Raw genomic sequence first — 22140 nt, 5'->3', positions numbered from 1 at the left:
ATCCCTCCCCAGTGCTGCGCTGTCCATTGGAACTAGTGCTGAATGGACGTCCAATGGTCGTGCGCAGCACTGGGGAGGTAGCGCTCGTGACGACCGTTGGCCGTCGGCAGCGCTTAAGAGGTTAAGTACAGGTCTAGCGTCCTTCTGACGACTAGACCGATATCCCAATGACGCCGCCAGGCGTCCTTCAGTCCCTCCAAGATGTCTGCCAGAGGAGAAGAATGACAAGGGGCCCACAAAATGCGGTGAACTTCCGATTATAATGCAGGCAAGTGAGGCAGAATAAAATCAGGGGAGAAGGCAAAAGTAAATAGTAAATAAAATACCAAAAACGGGAGAATTAAAAATAAAGCTCGGTGAGCCTCGCAAAAGTTACGCTGTTCAGCGCAGAACGCTCTGAAGCACGCTCACATCACCAGTCAGTTCTAAATTAATTTCTAGCATGCGTTCGCGGATACAAATACCTTGCATTCCTTTTACCTTACTTTCATACGATGATGTAAATGTTAATGACAAACTAGCATTTGCAAAGGCAATAGATCTGCTGTTGGTAGCATGCAATTTCTATTTATTTTGCAAACATATGCAATACACAAAAATAAAATGGGGACACATTATACATTTAAAAAGTAAAGCAGCTGTCTGGCAGCCCAGGCACAGCAGTTCTAACATTAAGGTGCACTCCTTTTCTAGTGGATGTTCACCTGTGATTTGGCCAAATGCTGTCACTCACAGTGCAAAACAGCCAAAGGATTATTTAGGCTGACCCAATACCAGTCTTGGAGACTGGAAGGAAATATGAATGACACATGAACAGACCAATGGATGAACAGCCCCGCTATGTATCAATAAATGTACTTTAATAGGTATGTTTTTGGAAACAATGGGGCTTGCAGGCAGCTAAACATGTCTCAAAGCCCTACCTAAAGAGAAGCACAGTTGTGAAAAGAGTTCAGAATTATCCATGGTTTCTAAATGCACTGATTCAATACTGTCCAAGGTGCACAGTGACTGTTTTCTCACTGCTTCTATAAACTATTCAGCAGGTAGAAAATTATGTGAATGCATCCCATTCATTCTAGCAATCTCAGGTGTCTTTGATGACAACGCAGTGCTTAATTTGAGCCGGTGGTTTCCGGTGCTCAGCACTGAGACTTAATTCTCAACACCGGCACTTATGACAGCTCTCCACATGATGGTGCTGTTTCCGTAATCTTGAGATGAGCACACCACCAGCGAGTTTAATGATTCAATATACATTAAAAATTAATAATACCTTCCACGCATGCATTCTTATAGCTTTAGGTGGCCTCAAAATTTTCATAATTGCCACACTTCTAGGATGCGGTGGTTAGCTCTCCACAACACCGGGCCAGCATACCTCAACAGACGTCTCAGCTTCTACACCCCCACCCGCTAGCTCCGCTCCGCCTCGCCCTCGCCACAGTCCCCCGCATCTGAAGAACGACCGCCGGTGGCAAATCCTTCTCCCACCTTGCCGCCAAGACCTGGAACACCCTCCCCACCAACCTACGGCAGACACAAGACCTACTGGCCTTCAGAAGACTCCTCAAGACCTGGCGCTTCGATCAGTAGCAGCACCCCCCCACCCCGGCCCCCCCAGCGCCTTGAGACCCTCACAGGTATGTAGTGCGCTTTATAAGTGTCTTGATTAATTGATTGATTGATTGATTGTGTTGGTACTGTCATTGACAATGCTGGAAAGGGCAATGGGTGTGCACGATGCAATGGCCCCTGAGAAGGGCCCAGATAGTTACCTTTTTACAAATTAAACATAGTAGAAATGTATAACTTGACACTGAACCTGATTGATTGTGTTGGTACTGTCATTGACAATGCTGGAAAGGGCAATGGGTGTGCACGATGCAATGGCCCCTGAGAAGGGCCCAGATAGTTACCTTTTTACAAATTAAACATAGTAGAAATGTATAACTTGTCAATGAACCTCAGAGGGCCACATAGAATAAATGGTGCCAGCGCACATTGTCCTCTAGGCTGTTTTGGGGCTACAGGCACCCTTTTGTATGAAGGGGGAGTGAAGATGCGTTTGCTGGTTATTCTGAAATACACATTTTCTGGGAGCAACTCAATATGGTGTATGGCCCATGCGAATGACTTAAATATACTACTGATGCAGGGGCACAGGCAAACTGATCCTGAGGGTCCATGATATCTTTGTGCCACCAGCTGATACCTCCCTTCTTCCAGGGACTTACCCAGAGAAAAGTGCAGTCCCAGGCTGCATACCTTTTGAGAGGTGGGGGTCCACTTGTCACTGAAGACATGCTGCCACTGCCTCTTCTTGGGCACAATGTAGCATGACCTTTAACAGGGCCTTTAGAACCCCCACGAGGATAGTGCCATCATAAACCGGACACACCTCAAGGGGCATTATACAGGCCTTCCTATAGGATTGGGAGGACGTCTTGCACAAAAATACAGAGCGTCAGCTCGAATCGCTACTTCAAGTTTCCTTGCTGTACTTTCTTCAATGCATTTACTAACTCCATTAGTCAGTGCATGCACTTGAGAAGTTGACCTTACTTCCTGATTGGGCAGAAGATTCGAATTAGGCATACATAACAGGGGAGTACAGTGGATCCATGCGTCTGACTAGTTCCCTGGACTCTATTTAAAAAAAAGAACAACAAAAACGTAACTTTTATAGAGATAATGTAGATGTCATTCTTTCAAAGTGATTCCCACCCAGCTGACAGTATAGACAAAAGTACTTGATGTATTTATTTTTCCAAATTAATGAAGCAATCTAAATATTTACCTGTGTTTGTAAATCTGTTTCTGCATTCTAACCATCAAAGGAGTTAGATTCCTTATAGGAGGAGGCACATCTTCTGTATCAGCCAATGGTTCATTGTCCTGAAAGAACCTTGAATCAAGCTCCTTGCGAAAGGTAGAAGTGATCGGAAGGTGGTCAGTGTCATTTGAATAGGTGTGTATTGTTTCAGGTAACGTGTAACTGTCCTCTAAAGCAAGCAACTTATAGTGAATGAAGTATGGATCCTCTTCTTCCAGATTAAAAGTCCAAACTGAAGACTGTTTCCCATCTAGAGTCTTTTGTGGTGTATCGCCGTCATTCTGTAAATAATCTGGATATTGTGAAAGTGAAAAGGATCCAGGGACTTTAGTGGGTAATCTAATCAGGTGATCATTGTGCCAAAAGCCAACATCTTGACGATCATCCAGGTATGTCTCAACTCCTGGTCCAAACCGTTCATCAGCCTTGTACAGTCCCTGCAGGATGAGAAAAATAGTATTCAGGCAAGAAATTTAGTTTTATAAACGTTATTTTCAAGGAGCAGAAAAATATATACCCAGGGAGAAACATCATATAATTGGAGGAAGTGTGTACCAACAAATTTCAGACAATCTGCAGATACAGAGGACTGGCTGAGGTTGCTACATATGACACAGGACATTTGACCCCCCACAGTCGTGGGGGAGTCTCTGCACCTTGCCGAGATTCTGCCCAGTGTGTGGAGACTCCACTGCGACTGTGGGGCCTACGCCACGAGTGCGGAGGCCCTTTGTGAATCAGGCCCCCTGTTTCTATCCAGTTGTGCTTGTGCAGCCCTTTTGGAGTTGTGCCTATTTTTAGGTGTGCCTCAATTGGTTATATTAGTACAGGGGTACCCTTAGAAAAGAAGTATTATTAAATATTACATATAGAAGTAAAACGGGTCTCTAACGTGTCTTTAAATAAATCACTCATTGTATTAGGAAGAAAGATTTAAAATGCCCTTCTCTGCCTTCTTAAATGTCAGGTGTGAGTGGCTTATACAGTTCAAATTTGATTTGCTTCAGGAAGCTCTGTCTTCTAATCTTTTGATCCTCCGCTGCTCTTGTTTGGACCAAGAGATGTTTTAGCATCTGTATTTTAGTAAGGCACATCTTCCACTAATGAAATGTCTATAAGCAGCAGTAAATAAATGTGCATAATCACCCAGACTGCCGAAGAGCAGATAAGACCTGGCTACTCCCAACCTCCTAACTGCTACCCATACAGGAGCACTGCTCAACACAGGCTTGTCGCAGGAACTTCTGTTGAATAATCAAACTGCGTAGGCTAGAGGACAAAGCGCATATGGACTAGTGCGGCTCTAGCTGGCACTGGCCCACATAACCACAACATCAACTCTACATCAACAAAACTAGAACAGCTTCCTGGCACTCTGCAGGACATCCCATGAGTTGCAAAAAAGATGATAGTTTCTACAACCATGCATAAAACGTAGGATAGCCTCTTACCGTGCCAACAAAGAGAGCACTGTAGGGTCACACTAGCGGTGTGAAGCTCAGTACAATACCACACACTGAGGCCTAGGTATATATGAGGGGTTACATTCAGGCTTGCGATGAGATATGCCTGCAAATGCTTACTGAGAACATAGCCTTTTCATATTCATTGCATGGCTGCCCGTCATTGAATGTGTCCGAGGCACAGTAACCCTTGTACCGGACAATGCACCCACCCTTATTACTTCCTGGAAATACCTTCCTTTTAGGAGAAGGTTAAGTCACGAGAAAACCTACAACAGAGCTGTGCATCGTATTGTTAACAAACATCCACCCCCTATCCTCCAGCCAGCAGAACAACTAATGGCTGTGCAGCAGTGCATCGAGGAGCTGGAAGATGAAGACTCATAAGAAGTTGTAAGAAAACTGATTTTGCTTTATTTGACTATGGTCACATAGTGAGAATCTACATTTCAGGCGAAATCAAATCGCTCCATTTCACATACCATCCTGACCGATCGGTTGTCGAACGCTGGCATCAAGAACAAAGCCCTTGACTGGTTAAAGAGCTTCTTATCCGATCGCACCCAGAGTCTCACCATGGATGCGTATCGTTCAGCGGAGGTAGAGATTTCAAAAGGGGTGCCACAGGGCTCCTGTCTAAGCCCGACCCTCTTTAACATCTATGTGGCACCCCTGGCAAGAGTGATGCGCATGTATGGTTTCATCCCAGTATCATATGCTGATGACACGCAGCTCCTCTTCCCCTTCAAGACTCTCTCCGCTGAAGTAAGAAGCTCTTTCTCATCAGGCATGAAGGCAGTGGCACACTGGATGTCCTCCAATTGCCTTCAGTGCAACGTCAGTAAAACTGAAGTAATGCTGTTTGGAGAAGCAAAAATGCTTTGGACCCCAGACTGGTGGCCACACGACCTGGGAGCAGTTCCCGAACCTAAACAGGTCGTGAAGAATTTAGGGATCCGCTTGGATCAAGATCTATCACTAAAACAACATGTCAACTACATTTCAGGTACATGCTTCCATACCATTAGCCTGCTACGTAAAGTTTTCCCTCTATTACCGGACTCCTTTAGGAGAACTCTAGTTCAGGCATTGGTTCTAAGTCGGATTGACTATTGTAATGGCCTGTTGCTCTCTGCCAACGAAGGCGTGCTGACCAAGCTAAAGGTCATTCAGAACACGGCAGCCCGCCTTGTCCTCAATGTCCCCCCAAGAACTGCATCTAAGCCCCTCCTTGAGCACCTGCACTGGCTTTCAATCCGGCAGAGAACCAAATTTAAAATATGTTGTTTGATTCATAAATGTCTAAATGGACAAGGGCCCGCCTACCTTGAAAACAAATTTGTTCCCTATATTCCAACTCGATCGCTCAGGTCCAGCAACAATCTTCTTTTAGTGGTACCCTGTGCTAAAAAAGCTAGACATGGGAGCAAAGCACTATCAATTACAGGACCCACATTATGGAACAAACTCCCTCTGTCTCTGAGACAATGTAAAGAACATCTTACATTTATGAGACAACTGAATACTGTACTGTTTAGAAATGAGATCTAGTCCTTGCTCTTTCACACCTCTGTTTTCGACCGGCTCCAAAAGCGCAGAGATACTCCACTTGGAGTCGATTCGAGCGCTATATAAACCAGCAAATAAATAAATAAATAAATAAATAAATGCAGTTTAAATAATGTGGAATCAGTTTGATACAATTTTTTTTATTACATTCGTGGATAAGCTTATTCATCCCTTCTCAATGCCACTGTATAATCAAAATTTTGAATCAGTAAAAAATGAGTAATATGTTGTGTGCAACTGTTTCACTACCTGTTTTGTTTCTTTAAAATTGCTTCTGTAAAGGTTATGTGGTCCGACTGATTTTGTCTTAATGCCCCTCTCTCTAACTTAAGTCCTCTACCAAAACTCCCCATCACCAGTTTTAATAGTTTTAAATTTACAAATGTTTACAACAATATTCAGAAGATGTTAGTTTTAAGATGTACACCCCCTGAGACTTGTGCCCACATGCATCAAGGGTTTTTGCATTCGCAAACGGTGCGAATCGCAAAAATCGTCCGTTTGCGAATGCAAAACCCTTTTTTGGGATGCATTAAGGTTTTGGCCTTTTTCGCAATTTAAGAAATCGCAATTTATTTGCGATTTCTTAAATTGCGATAGCATTTAAGAAATCGCAATTTTGCGATTTCTTAAATGCAATGCATGATTATTTTGAAATTGCGAATTCGGAATTTGGAAGGGGTAAATTAGCATGAAGTTGAACTTCATGCTAATTTACCGAAAACTTTCAAACATGCACTAGTTGCATATTTGAAAGTTTTAATTTACTCACACACATGTTCCTGGGCCATGTGTGTGTGTGTAAATTGCACTTACAGTTAAATTTCAGGGGTGCAGGGAGGGGTTCTTTGGACCCCCCCCTGCACCTGTGAAATAGCATTCACATTTTGCGAATCGCAATTTGAAATTCGCAAAATGTGAATGCCTTCCAATTGATTCCTATGGGCCTCTAGGCCCATAGGAATAAATGTAAAGGGATTCCTTATTTGCGATTCGCAAAATTGGGAAGCGCAAACAAGGAATAATAAGGAATCACAAAATAAAATGCAAATTTTTAATGCATAGGTATTTGCGATTCCTAAATTGCGATTCCTTAATTTTCTCAATTTAGGAATCGCAAATACCAACAATGATGCATGTGGTCATAAAAGTGTAAGGATAAAACTGCAGGACTGAAATGCAAACAAGGTAGAAATGTAAGGTTGTAAAGAGAAAAAGTGTAGAAAACAACAAATATGGTATTAGTTATGTTGCTTTTTTACCTGAAATGTGTGGTTGTCTAGAAATTCCATGGTTCCGTATCCCTCTTTTCGGCCCAGATAAAATGAACCTGTAAATGTAGAAATATCTGGCCAAGTGTAGATTCCTTTGCCATGAGGGTGATCCTTATAAAATTCTCCCTTATACCTCTGTAATGCAATGAGAAAGACATATAGATCTGTTAACATGTAATACACCTGGAAAAGTATATAAGAAGCCAAAGTTTGAGCGATTGTGTTTTCTTGGCCATTTTATTATCTTCTTCTTTCTTTCTTTATTTCGGCCTGACAAGGCCATAAAAGCACAGATAAAAACATATAAGATACTAATCAGATAATGTCACATTGTCCAAAGTTAATAAACATACACTAGTCTAAAATTTCCCAAGAAATAAACGAAAGAAGAATTATAAATATATAAAAATAAAAATGCATATTTATAGCTCATAAAATACAATAAAATCAAACTATATAAAACAACCAGTCACAGTGGGGGGGGGGAGGCAATTTATTTGGGCTGACTGTTTTTAAAACAGCTCGACGTATGCACCACATTGCAAGCAGATAGCGGGACACAGAGTACGCTATAGGCATACTGGTATCATATTTAAAAATCCTAAAGGCCTGTGCACACTGGAATACTCCTAGGTTTTTACACAGCTGTACTAGCCATCGGTGTCTCGCTTTCCTATATGTAGGGCAGAAGAATAGAACATGTAGGTCCGACTCCGGTATATGATGCATGCCAGGCATCCCTTAGTGGCAGAGCCCCCTCCACTTGTTAACAAAAACTCGTAAGGGGAGGGTACCATGCCTAAACTGAACATATAGCCTTTTAGCGAGAGGAGGCTGCATGACGTCAATGGCAGGGTCTAGCCAATATTGAGATGTTATTTCTAAAAAAGATGTTGTCAATGTTCCCGTCTTGGAGCTCCCTTGCAGCAAGGTTACATTGTAATCCCTATATCTCTTGGACAGAACCTTTATTATTAAAGATAGATTCTGTGGTCAAATGGATATGTAAAGAAAGAATGACAGAAGGAATTTGGTAGTGGTGTTCCCTAAGAGGGAATAACCGCACATTCAAATGAATATCAAGAGAAGAGTTGTATAAGGCACATGATTTTAACAATTTCTGAAGGTACAGTAGGAGTGCTAGGAAGACTACCGTCACTCACTACCAAGGATGACTAAAGCAGATCTTAAAGATCTACCGGAGCATAAATACAAGAAGGGTCTATTCAGCACTATCCTTAAAGTAAAGAGATGACTTGTTCATCACAACAATTATTTCACCAATACAATTACAATGTATGCGTGTTTCGACAAAGATATCCTTCTTGAGACAAGATGATCAAGGTGGTTTTCTTTTTATTCAAAAGCGTCAAAGAAACAAACAGCTGACACATGTTTCGTCGGTACGTAATCCGTACCCAGACTTTTTCAAGGCTGTAAACATAAAGAACAATACATGAATATAGACAAATAGTATAACCCCTATGGGATATTCAATCATTTTGGACCAAAGTCATAATTGTGTGACTTTAAAAAAAAAAAAAGATCCAATTAAAAGGGAGTTCACTAGAAAGTGTAAACAAGCAAATCTGAGTGGAAAGAAAAAGAGAAACCCCAGACGAAAGATATAGATCTTAATTAGTGGTGCATTGGTGAGTGATAGCAATATTGTTGGAATAAAAAGGAAACCAAGAGAGAGAAAAAGAGAAAGGACAAGGACTTAAAATAGTGTGGGCGAGTCTTATAAATTAGAAAACATAGTTTCCACAATTGCTAAAATCCGTGAAGTAGAACGCGGTGCCGGTGGTTAGTGAATCGTATCAGTATATATACTTTTGTGCCTACCGCCATATATACGATCTGCAGTGACTGACCCTTTCTTGGAGGTTATCACACCTCTTCCTTATAAGTCATGTTTTATATCTACATTGATTAGGTGGGTTTACTGCTATTTATTATCTCCACTTGTCCTGATATGGCATGTTTTTAGATATACTGACACGATTAACTAACCACCGGCACCGCGTTCTACTTCACGGATTTTAGCAATTGTGGACACTATGTTTTCTAATTTGTAAGACTCGCCCACACTATTTTAAGTCTTTGTCCTCTCTCTTTTTCTCTCTCTTGGTTTCCTTTTTATTCCAACAATATTGCTATCACTCACCAATGCACCACTAATTAAGATCTATATCTTTCGTCTGGGGTTTCTCTTTTTCTTTCCACTCAGATTTGCTTGTTTACACTTTCTAGTGAACTCCCTTTGAATTGGATCTTTTTTTTTTTTAAAGTCACACAATTATGACTTTGGTCCAAAATGATTGAATATCCCATAGGGGTTATACTATTTGTCTATATTCATTTATTGTTCTTTATGTTTACAGCCTTGAAAAAGTCTGGGTACGGATTACGTACCGGCAAAACATGTGTCGGCTGTTTGTTTCTTTGACGCTTTTGAATAAAAAGAAAACCATCTTGATCATCTTGTCACAAGAAGGATATCTTTGTCGAAACATGCATACATTGTAATTGTATTGGTGAAATAATTGTTGTGATGAACAAGTCATCTCTTTACTTTAAGGATAGTGCTGAATAGACCCTTCTTGTATTTGTAAAGAAAGAATATCGAAAGCTGACAGTTATGACAATACCTTTGCATGTCGTTTTTACTTTGAAATCAGCGTTAAGTAGAAAAAAGGAGAACCATTTAATTCTTAGAACGTGAACAAAAAACACCATATTGTAATAAAGCCTACATCTCCCAGGCAGGAGCCTGTAGCAGTTATATATTGACAACATAAGCACTCTACATTTTTTCAATATGCTAGACATGTTTAGTTGTCTTGAAAAGCAATGCAAAGACGTGAAGGAATGAATACATTGTGCTACAAGAAAACTGAAAAATTCAAGAAAGGTATGTAGGCTTATTGTGTGTGACACCATAAATTGCCCTGAAAAGCTAAATGGAATTAATATCAGTGTGTTGCTGTGCCATTTTGAAGCCTACCTAACTCATAAGGCAAAATTTGCAAAGGTCAATGCTTCAGATTCAGTTTCTTTAAGAATGTCATACAAAAAGAGAGTAATTATGTCTTTGTACCACAACCTGGAGAGAATATTGACTGTAAAGAAGCCAAAAGGACAACACCATGTAATATGGTAGGTAGACAGTAACCACAAAGATATGACAATTCAAAGGCAGTCTTGCGTACGCGGAAGGACAGTACATCACTTGAAGGTGCAGAGGAATACTCCAAATGTCAAGGAGTGGGTAATATAAACTACAACTACCAGCAGATGCCAAGATTCAGGCTGATTCATCTTCCTGAATCTTGGAAGGTGTAAGATGTTTAAGCACACTTTATGACCTTCAAGAAAAATGTACATAGTACTTATAACCTACAAGGGAGAGGAAACAGCCTTTACAATGCAGGCTTAAGCATGTAGGCCATTTCCCACAAGCATAGCAACGCTTGCCTTAACCACGCATATGCGCCGTTAAGGCTGTCGTGTTCTAGGTGTTTGTGCGGATGGGCGGGGAGAGGAACCGGAAGGATCGCAGCAGGAAGACGGATCGGGACGCGGCTTGGTAAGTTGGGCAGGCGCCCGGGGGAGGTGGGGAAGGTTTTAGGGTTCAGGGTGGGGGGTTGGGGTCGGGGTCGTTTTTTGAGCAGAGGACACATTTTAGGGCTCAGGGCAGGGGGAGAAGGGCCAGTTTTCAAGGCTAGGGGGCCAGGTTGTAGGGGCTCAGGGGGGTGCTGGAGTCGGGGTAGTTTGTTTTCCAAGGCTGTGCTCCCGTTCAATCAATCAATCAATCAATCATAGCATTTATATAGCGCACTACTCACCCAGAGGGTCTCAAGGCGCTGGGGGAGGGGGGTCCGCTACTGCTCGAACAGCCAGGTCTTGAGTTGCTTCCTGAAGGCGAGGTGGTCCTGGGTCAGGCGGAGGTGGGTGGGGAGGGAGTTCCATGTCTTGGCGGCGAGGTAGGAGAAGGACCGTCCCCCTGTGGTGGCTCTTCGGATGCGGGGGACGGCGGCGAGGGCGTGGCTGGTCGATCGAAGCTGGCGTTTGGAAGCGTAGAAGTTGAGGCGGCTGTTGAGGTATCCTGGGCCTTGGTTGTGTAGGGCTTTGTGTGCGTGGGTGAGGAGACGGAAGGTGATTCTCTTGTTGACCGGGAGCCAGTGCAGGTCTCTCAGGTGTCCGGAGATGTGGCTGCGACGGGGGATGTCCAGGATGAGTCGTGCTGAGGCGTTCTGGATCCGCTGGAGTCTCTTCTGGAGTTTGGCGGTGGTTCCGGCGTAGAGGGAGTTGCCGTAGTCCAGACGGCTGGTGACGAGGGCCTGGGTGACCATCTTCCTGGTCTCGGTGGGGATCCACCGGAAGATCTTACGTAGCATGCGCAGGATGTTGAAGCACGACGAGGAGACGGCGTTGACTTGTCTGGTCATGGAGAGGGAGGAGTCCAGGATGAAGCCCAGGTTGCGTGCGTGGTCTGTTGGTTTGGGTGCGCTGCCTAGGGCGGGGGGCCACCAGGAGTCGTCCCAAGCGGCGGGTGAGGATCCCAGGATGAGGACTTCCGTCTTGTCCGAGTTCAGTTTCAGGCGGCTGTTCTTCATCCATTCGGCTACCTCTTTCATCCCTTCGTGAAGGTTGGCTCTGGCGGTGGCAGGGTCGTTGGTGAGGGAGAGGATCAGCTGGGTGTCGTCGGCGTAGGAGATGATGTTGAGGTTGTGCTGGCGTGCGATGTCTGCGAGGGGGCTCATGTAGAAGTTGAAGAGGGTTGGACTGAGCGAGGAGCCTTGAGGAACGCCGCAGATGACTTCGGTGGCTTCAGACCTGAACGGAGGGAGGCGGAATCTCTGTGTCCTTCCGGCGAGGAAGGAGATGATCCACTCCAGTGCCTTCTCCTGGACTCCGACGTTGCTGAGGCGTTGTACGGGTACAGTGGCAGACAGTGTCGAAGGCCGCGGAGAGGTCGAGGAGGATGAGGGCCGCTGTTTCTCCGTTGTCGAGCAGCGCTTGGATGTCATCGGTGGCTGCGATCAGGGCGGTCTCGGTGCTGTGGTTGGCCCGGAAGCCAGACTGCGAGGGGTCAAAGGATCCGTTCGTCTCGAGGAAGGCGGCCAGCTGCTTGTTGACGGTCTTCTCGATGACTTTTGCAGGAAACGAGAGCAGTGAGATGGGGCGGTAGTTCTTGAGGTCGGTGGGGTCGGCCGATGGTTTCTTGAGTAGGGCGCTGAGTTCGGCGTGCTTCCAGCTCTCCGGGAAGGTAGCGGTTTCGAAGGAGGTGTTGATGATGTCCCGCAGGTGGGGTGCGATGACAGCGTCGGCCTTGTTGAAGACGTGGTGAGGGCAGCGGTCTGTCGGAGATCCGGAGTGGATGGAGTTCATCGTGCGGACGGTGTCTTCGGTGCTGATCGGAGTCCAGGCGTGGAGGGTGGTGGTGGGGGGGCGGTGGTTCGGTCGTGGCGTTCGCCGGTTGAGTGCTGAAGCTGTTGTATATGTCCGCGATCTTGTTGTGGAAGTAGGAGGCGAGGGAGTTGCAGAGGTCTTGCGAAGGGGTGATGTCGTTGTTTCCGGCGTTGGGGTTGGAGAGCTCTTTGACGATGTTGAAGAGTTCCTTGCTGTTGTGTGCGTTGTTGTCCAGTCGTTCCTTGAATGCAGTTTTCTTGGTGGCGTGGATGAGTTGGTGGTGTTTTCGGGTGGCGAGCTTGAGGGCAGTCATGTTGTCCGGTGTTGGGTCTCTGCGCCAGGTTCTCTCGAGGGCTCGGCAGTTCTTCTTGGAGCTCTTGAGTTAGTCGGTGAACCATGGGGCTTTCTTGCTACCGGGTCTGCTAGGCGGGGTCCTCAGGGGGGTGAGCTCGCCTGCGCAGTCGCTGATCCACTTCGTGAGGTTGGTGGCCGCCTGGCTAGGGTTCGTTGTGCTGGTGGGAGGGTTCATGCTCAGGGAGGTCGCGAGCTGATCGGCTGTGATCTTGTTCCAGCTCCTGCGTGCAACCTGTTGCTGGTGGTGGTGGATCGTGGTCCTTCCGAAGCTGAAGTGGACGCAGCTGTGGTCCGTCCAGTGGAGTCCGGTGGCGTGGCTGAAGGCGATGTCCTTGCTGGATGAGAAGACGGGGTCGAGTGTGTGTCCGGCGTAGTGGGTGGGGGTGGTGACCAGCTGCTTGAGTCCCAGGTTGGCGAGGTTGTCCAGCAGGGTGGTGGTATTGCGGTCGTTGTTGTTCTCCAGGTGGAAGTTGAGGTCCCCTAGGAGGATGTAGTCAGCGGAGCAGAGGGCGTGCGGGCTGATGAAGTCGGCGATGTCTTCGCTGAATTTTGTGCGTTGTCCCAGGGGGCTGTAGATGAGGGTGCCTCTGAGGGTGGTCTTGGGGTTGATGTGGACCTGAAAGTGCAGGTGCTCGGCGGTTGCGAGGGTGTCGTCGGTGTTGGTCGTGATGCGGATGGTGTTCCTGTGGACAATGGCGATGCCTCCTCCGGTGTGGTTGATGCGGTCCCTTCGGATGATCTTGTAGCCGTCTGGGATGGCGATGGCGATGTCGGGCGCTGAGGAGGCGTTCATCCAGGTTTCCGTGAAGAAGGCGACGTCTGGGGCTGTGGTGTCGAGTAGGTTCCAGATCTCGATGGCGTGCCTGTGGACGGAGCGGGTGTTGAGCAGGATGCATTTCAGGTGGCTGCTGCTGTTGCTCGTCTTGGTCTTGGTTGGTGCTGGAGTAGTGCAGGTCCGGATGCAGGTGAACTTGCAGGAGTTTTTTAGCAGAAAGGTCCGTGGGTGCGTCTCGGGGTGGCTCGGTAGCAGCCCGGGACTCGGCCTGCGTTGAGGGCGTTGAGGGTGGCGGCGTCGTATGTCCGGCGGGCGGGCTGGGGTCTGCGGGAGCCAGGGGTCCTGGCACTGGGCACGGTCCTGGCGCGGACGGGCACAGACGGGCTTACCTTTGGCGCACCTTCGGCGCTTAGTCGGCGCGCCCGCTGCGCGTCCGCACGTTCGCCATTTAAGGCGAAGTGCGAGGGAGGGAGTAGCAGCTGGGAGGCGGGAGCGGGGAGGGTACAGAAAGGAAAGGGGGCGTGGCCGCACGCAGGCGGTGGGAATCGGGGAGCGGGTCACAGGGCCAGAGAGGGAAGCGGCACTTGAGCAAAACAAAGGGGAACAGGCAAAAATTATACAACAATATGGGGAGCAGTACAATGGGGAGTAAAATACTCTATAAAACACACAAGACAATCACCAAGCAGCGGCGGGGGGCGGGGTCGTCAGGGCGGGCTCAGCGAGGCTGAGACAGCAGCGGGGGAAGACCGCACATGCAGCAGCTGGTGGCCGTGCGGCTCGGGGGTGTCCTAAGGATAGGTCACACTCACCTGCGTCGCACGGTCCCCATTTAAGGCCAAGTGCAAGGGAGGGAGGAGCAGCTGGGAGGCGGGAGCGGGGAGGGTACCGTTAGAACCTTAAAAAGCTTGGTGAGAATAACAGGTCTTTGACTGGTCCCTGAACTGGAACTGTGTTCTGTACAATGTCAGCTACTGGACAGCTGATAGCTTTGGTTAAACTGCACTATGGCATTTTTAATCTGTTTGTTGAAAATCCATGCTGAGAATTGAGCTACAGAGTCTCCAGCACAATAAGATGTCCAGCCATGCACATGAAACCACAGACACTGGGGCAGTGAGACGTTCATATTTTGCCTGATTTATAGTAGGCCTGGGCAGAAAAATGAAATTCTTTCACGGAGTTGGAGGAATTTGGGACCTCCGCACAATGTAACGCAGAGTTCCCGATAAATTCCACCATCTGGCGCCTGGTGGAATTTTTTTCTGTTGCCACTTGCGAGACTTGTTTAGCTGTGTGCACCATAGTGTGACAATATTTGCTAGCCACTCACGGACATGTGCGAGATTTTTCGTCCTCTAGCACGGCGTCTGGTCTCATGGCAGTGCCATTTTCATGATGCTGGCAAGCGCAAGCAACCGCGGCTGGACTTCGAGCAGATTCAAGAAGCAGCTAAATTTACTCAAAAAGACATTTCCGAATAAATATTCTACTCCAATGGGCCGTTCAAGTTATTTTTTATTGCAAGAAGTTTTTTTTCTTCATTTTTTTCCTTCGTTTTTTTCCAACAAGAAGGAAGTGAGCCAGAGACCCCAACTTCCTGTTCCTGTCCAGCAAGCTCCTCCCATTGCTTTGCCATCTGCTGGTCACTTTTCATTTGGATTTTGAGGTGGAACAATTACTACCTTTGTCTACTTTGTTTTTGTGATATCACAAGTAAGTTCTAAAGCTTTGGTATTAAGGTGTTTGTTGGATATAGGCCATGCAGCAGTATTTATTTGCATTTTTATTCAATTTTTACATTTTATTGTAGTGGGTGACCTGGAGTTTCGATAGGGGCCTAGTTATTTATTTGCAGTACATTATTTCATCTTTTGTAAAGGAAAAAAGGTTGCCCAGTTCAATAAATTGTCTCCATTTTTGTTAAATTTGCACTATTCATGTATTAGACTATGTGGCCTAGTCTGCTAATGGGTCATCCAGTCAGTAGGCCCAGAACTAGTCATGGGAACATGAAATACTGTTTCTGTGGTATATGCTGTTTTAAAACATCATTCAGGGCAGGGATGGCATTGGATTACATTTCAAATGTGGGGTTTATGTCTCATATTTCATGTTTTTTCAGCAAGAAGTGCATTTTGGTGGGGAAATATTTGATGCCTTGGGAGGATCTGTGTTGTTGTGAAATTTTTATAGCTCACTAAAATTCATTTTTGGTATTGCTGAATTAATGGGAGTGTTTTCGTCCTCCTTTGTCTGGCCAGTGTGTGTGTGTTTGCCATAGGCCACCATTTGTCTTTGTTCTCCATGCCATGTGGCCGGGGGCCATTTTGTGTGGACAGTGTCCATTGGCCTAATTTTGGTCTTTGTTGTGGCCATGCCTCCTTGCTTGCTGTTGTTGTTTGACCATGTGGTTGGAGGCCATTTTGTGTTGCCAACCTTTTCCAGTTGCATAGCCATTTTCTAGGGAGATTAAGAGGAGCGGGCTATGCCTTTTTGTTCAATTTCTTTTACCTTTCCCTGATATTAGTTTAATAATATGCTTGAGGATCATTGTAGCATATGTATATTATGAACAGTGTTTTATATGAAATGCTTTTATTTTGCATTTTTCCCCTGCACCTGTGCATTTATTTTTTTTAAACATTTTGTTTTCAATTGTAGGTTTTCTATTTACATTTCCCTCCATCCATCCACCCTCTGCCTGCCATAGGTGCCTGTCGCACACCACATTCATTTTTTAAGCATAGTCATCATTACTCATTTTCCCCTGGCCCCCCTGCCTGTTATAGGCGCACAGCCACATACCAGCGTTATTCAATTTTTTCCTGAACCCCCTGCCAGCCATAGGCACACACCAGCATACAATTTTCAAGGATTATTCCATTTTACCCTGCACCTCCCTGACTGCCACAGATGTCACCCTTGGATGCATATAAAGCAAACAGTTACATTTGTGTGTTGTTCTTATCTTGATTGAAAATTAAATATGATGTTATGAAGGTAGTGTGGTTTGACTATTTAGTTTGACTATTTAGGATAATACCTTAAGAAACCACACTAAATTACATTGTCTTTGTCGGTACTAATTCAACTGCAACAATGTCAGGTTTCACTAAATACTTTTTTTTTACTTGTTTGCTTTTAGGTGCACAAGAGACATCACCAACAGTACTGCGAGACAGAAGGCACGTAAAAGTGACATGACCACAACACATGATGTGGGTCCTCCAGTTTCTTCCGCAGCTAAGTGACACTGCTAACTGATAGCTTCATGATGACCCCAAAGAAAGATGCTGCCAAAAAAGTGGCCAATGAAGAGAAAAAAAAGAAGCAGATTGCCACCACTTGCGTGCCATCCAAAACCTTTTTCTGGATACGTGTGCCTGCTGCACCTGCCTGTGGGGAGCAAGCTGGGATCTGCACTCCCGAATCAACAGTACCACCTCAACTTAAGTCCCAGCCACTACAATCATGGCGACATCAACAAGCAGTGACTATGAATTGGAGTTGTCTCTTTCGCAAAGAAGTACTCAATTGTTTCAGGAAACTGAGCAAAGTGGAAAACAGCAACAGCCAGCAATAGAAGATCTTCCTGAAGTAGGAGCAGAAAAGGAGGTTGAATTTCCTGGTCAGCAAGAACCTCCTCTTTTAGGACCATTGGCTTCTAGATCTCCAGCAAGAAAAAAGAAGGGTACTCCACCATCTTCTCCAAGCCCCCTTCTGATGATATGGACATGGATTGGACCTCGGCTGAGTCCGAGACATGTCAGGAGATGCAAAGTAAAAGCAAAGTTCCTGAAAGCTTTATAATTGTTAAGGGGGATGAGGATGATGAACCAGTCATTGTCATGGAAGCTGGCTCAGAAGGCACCGTCATTACCCCTCCTACTCAACCTTCTCTGAGGGATGTGGCACTGGTACCACCACCACCACCTCTCTGAGACCTGCATCCACCACTACTTCAGCTGAATGACACAATGAAGAGAGGCAATCAATGACATACCACCTACCTCAAGTTCTTCTTCAGGCACTGGCACATTAAGAAAGTTTGCCTCCTCAATTTGGTACTTCTTTATAATTAACAAGCAGGAGGATAATAATGCAATATGCTCAATTTGCCATGTGAGTGTTTGGTCAGGTAAGCCTGGTTCAGACTTTGGTACTGTTGCACGGATTATGCTCAGGAACAGACTATGCTTTGAACCACAGAACATCAGCATCTAGGGACTGAGTCACCATACCACCCCAGTATATATGAGCCTGAGTATTACTTGCTATAGTGCCTTCCTAACCTTTCCAGAGAAACAAGTGATTTGGCACCGCAGAAAACAACACTCTTTACCCTCTCAGGGATCGTGGTATCAGGACACACCCTTTTGCTCTCTCACTCGTACTTGTCCACAATAAGATAAAAATCAACATTGATTACGACCGCTGCGTGCCTGCAGTATCCAGCTTTTCCAGCTTTTCTGAGCCTTGTACTCCGAGCTCCCTTGCAAATCATCAGCAGACCCGCCCGCCTGTCTCCCGCCGCCCGACTGCTCACCTGTCACCGGAGCAGGGGCCGCCGAGAGGAGACGGGCGAGGGGCGGACTTCAAGGTCCAGAAGCCCTTGCGGTGTTCCGCCTCCCGGAGAAGCGCCAGGCGGCGCTTAAATCTGACAGCAGCCCCGTTGAGTGGGGGAATCATCATTGATTACGACCGCTGCGTGCCTGCAGTATCCAGCTTTTCCAGCTTTTCTGAGCCTTGTACTCCGAGCTCCCTTGCAAATCATCAGCGGACCCGCCCGCCTGTCTCCCGCCGCCCGACTGCTCACCTGTCACCGGAGCAGGGGCCGCCGAGAGGAGACGGGCGGACTTCAAGGTCCAGAGGCCCTTGCGGTGTTCCGCCTCCCGGAGAAGCGCCAGGCGGCGCTTAAATCTGACAGCAGCCTCGTCTCGCGGGACGCCGGGCGAAGCCCGGGCCAAGGGCGGGCCCGTTGTTGCCCGTTAGTGCCCGGTAGAGACCGGACCGGGCCACCCCCCTTGGCTCTTGCTATCAGCTCCGTCACCACTCAGCACACAGGACCTTTTATATGTTCACCATGCCTGGTAGAACCAGAAGCAAAACCAAAACAGCATTGGCTGTAGCCCAAATCACCGGCCCCATAGATCAATTCATTTCTCGGGCTAACGAGGCAATTGACCACAGTATCTCTCTTTTGGAGCGCAGAGTATCTCTGGACCTTATGAACGCAAAACGCTCGTCCCTGGGTCTTCTAGCAACTGCAGCCTCTCCCGCCCAGCAAACCCTAACTAATACCTCCCTCCCCTTACTTCCGACTGTTGCTGATATACATACAGTACCATGCTCAGTTGACCTATCAGTAACTCAATCAGAGTCTGATTCATTATTATCAGACGATCTAGAGGCCACTCCGGACCTAGAAGCCTGTCAAACACTTGAAAGGTTAGAGTCAACTATAGATAAACACCTTTGAGGAGTAAGGGAAGGAGCCATTCCCAAACAAGGCACCACTAATCCACCAGATAGCGTACTAACTTCTGTCACTCCTTTGGGACTTGGGAGGGAATCTGGGAGGGATCGATCCAAAAACCCAACACAATCCACACAACCAACGATAATTTTGTCAACAGAAAGCAATTTCTTACTACCTCCTACTCTTATCGAGGACACGGACAACCCCTGTAAAGCATGCAAAACTACAACGCAAATACTAACCTCAATTAAAGATCTTCTTTCTCAGCAGTTAAAACCTATACAAATTAGTATAAGGAACCTGGAAGCTCAATTAGCAATCCTAACACGAACATACCCTACCACAAAAAACCCACACCCACCCAAGCAAGGGACAGGGAACATTATTCACCCCCCAAAAGTATCCCATCAACCACAACCAGCAGTAGTTATCAAACAACTCGTTCCGACTATCCTCCCCTCTCAAAAATCAACTCATAATGTCCAAGCACAAGAACAGCATGAAACAAACTCTAGTGTACAAAAGGCTAAAACTACTACGGAATTGGCCCAACACACGCCCAGTATAGGTCCAGCAAAAACAGGAAAAACTGGGAAAACAGCAGTTAACGCAACCACAAACCATACTATAAATAAACTGGAACCTACACCTTCGAAACCAACTGGCACACAATCCCAGCTGGTATCCAAAAAGACACCAAGATTTAGGCGCCCAGTGCACCTCCCACCAGAAGCAACTCCGTATACAATCATTCTTACAGGCGTACCTGAACTAACTGAAGGTATGACTGAAACCGCCTGGTCACTTAAGAACAAAGTCATGCGGTGGCTAAGTATAAATAGACCACTAGAACCATACCACTCTGGAGGGATCTCCACAGTTCGTAGAGTAACATGGATAGGCGAAGAACCCAAGTTGATCCGGGGAGACTGCATTATAGTAACTTGCAGGGATCCATCTACCGTGGACCATATTTGTTCATGGCCCTCATTGGAGAAAAAAGGTGGAATAGACGCCCAACACCTTTCTTTCTTCTATCCCCCTTTGAACTCACATCAATATATTTCCATCCCGAACTGGCAGCACCCACAAGAAGATCATTGGAACCAGGTAGGATACAGCTATGGGCGTGGAAACAGAAATAGAAACAGAACCACAGAATGGCACAAACAGCCCTGGCAAGGTAGACCATATCATCCACTGGAGGGCTGGCAAGGCCTTCCAACAAGAAACCGCTATGACTGTCTAGAGATGGTGGATTGACCGTCAAGGCATCTAAAAGTTAAAAGTAAGAACATTTATACCACGACTTCTCCACCTAACTCTAGATCCCAGTCTTGTCCACGTCCGTTTAAACCCGGAAGTCAATTAAAGCATACTTCGCTTATCACCATAAATCCTGTAGATACCAACAACGCCATTCCTAACGAACCGGTGACCATAGTTTCGGATACCCCTATGGATAGTATAGACCGAAACATTAATCAATTAAATGATCCGAGATATACTACTATCCCTCCCTTGCTCCCCGTAGAGAATTTTCCTTGTGAACCCCCTGCCCTACACCCATCCATTGAATCCAACAAACTAAACCTCTCCACAATGTACTGGAATGTCGCAGGCCTGTCCTCCAAATTATCACTTGAATCGTGGTCTGAAACAGTAAGGGTTCACCAGGTACTCTGTTTCCAGGAAACATGGTCTACTACAGCAAATCATCCAGCGGGATACAAAACCTTTTTCACCTCAGCAGTGCAGGGAGCTCTGGGTAGGCCTAAGGGGGGTCTTGTGATCTATGTTGCTAATACTCTCCCCTCTCTATCCATCAAAATGTTAAAAGAATCCTTGACATACCAAATCATGCAAATAAATTTTACAAATGATTCCACTTATATCTTTATTAACTATTATAATAATTCAACTACATTGGACTGCTTGACAATCCTAGTAGAAATTGCCACTTTCTTAATATCTCTTCAAAACGATCTTACCCAAACCACAACACACCTAATATGGGGTGGCGATTTTAACCTCCCACTATGCTCCAACCACAAAAATGGAAACTGTGGACTACAAAATGAACATGATAGTCCCATGCCCCATTATGCCCACTCAATCTGTGGAAATAAGTTAAACGAGATCCTATTTTCTTTAGACCTGGACTTTGCAAATGAATTAGTAGACCCACAGAAGGATTCTTCTCCAACTTTTCATGGAAGAGGTTTCTTAACCACTATAGACTACATACTGTCCTCCCAAACGCTTAAGGGACAATTAACCAACTTTGCAACTGGGACAAATGCTATGAGTGACCATTATCCAATCAGTGTAAGAATCACTCCAAAAATGGCCAATGCACATCCCATGAAAATGAGTCTCCTAAAACAAAACTCATTAACTATGAACAGACTGAACGGATACACAGTCAAATGGGCCAAGATTGACCCGGTGGAAACAAGAGAGAAGATTCTTGAAAAAACTAAGCCCTGGATACTTGATTGTCTATCATCCGATACTACACCATGGTCAATTGTTAATAGCTTTCAGAACATCTTGAAAACAATTGGGAATGAACTCTTTGTTAAGTTAAAGAACACTAAGCCCTCCTCTACTACAAGATGGTTCGACGTAGCTTGCCGGAAAGCCCTCTCAAGCCTAAAAGAAGCCTTACATAGACCCATAAGAAACCAATTGGAAATCTCCAACTTAAGAAAACTCTATAACCTAGCCAGACGAGATCGCAAAAAAGAAATCAAGAAAGATCTATGGGCACAACTCCACGACAGTTGCCAAAGAAAGGATAGTGCCCAATTCTGGCAAGTTATAAGATCCCCTTTTTTGGTCGATAATGCACAAGGTCAGCATTTAGACGTAGCAGTCACGGAGGATGACTGGGTTATGCACTTCTCTAAAAATTTTGGCCCATCCTCACAAAAGACTGCAGCTACAGGAATAGAACAAAGTGAGGTCCA

At 45.8% G+C, this 22140-nt stretch overlaps 1 protein-coding gene across 1 annotated transcript in view; it reads right to left on the bottom strand.

Moving 5' to 3' along the window:
• The window catches only part of ANKMY1 (ankyrin repeat and MYND domain containing 1), a 661439-nt gene that overhangs the window by 492347 nt on the left and 146952 nt on the right, over window positions 1-22140 (bottom strand). The window contains exons 4-5 of the mRNA XM_086943729.1: window positions 7131-7277; window positions 2801-3273 (exon numbers count right to left, since the gene is read on the bottom strand). Coding sequence (XP_086799855.1) covers window positions 2801-3273; window positions 7131-7277 — 620 coding nt within the window. The remainder of the gene's footprint in view (window positions 1-2800; window positions 3274-7130; window positions 7278-22140) is intronic.

This window comes from Lissotriton vulgaris, chromosome 11, assembly GCF_964263255.1.
Source record: "Lissotriton vulgaris chromosome 11, aLisVul1.2, whole genome shotgun sequence".
Taxonomy (NCBI): domain Eukaryota; kingdom Metazoa; phylum Chordata; class Amphibia; order Caudata; family Salamandridae; genus Lissotriton; species Lissotriton vulgaris.
This window is presented reverse-complemented; position numbering and strand designations above follow the sequence as displayed.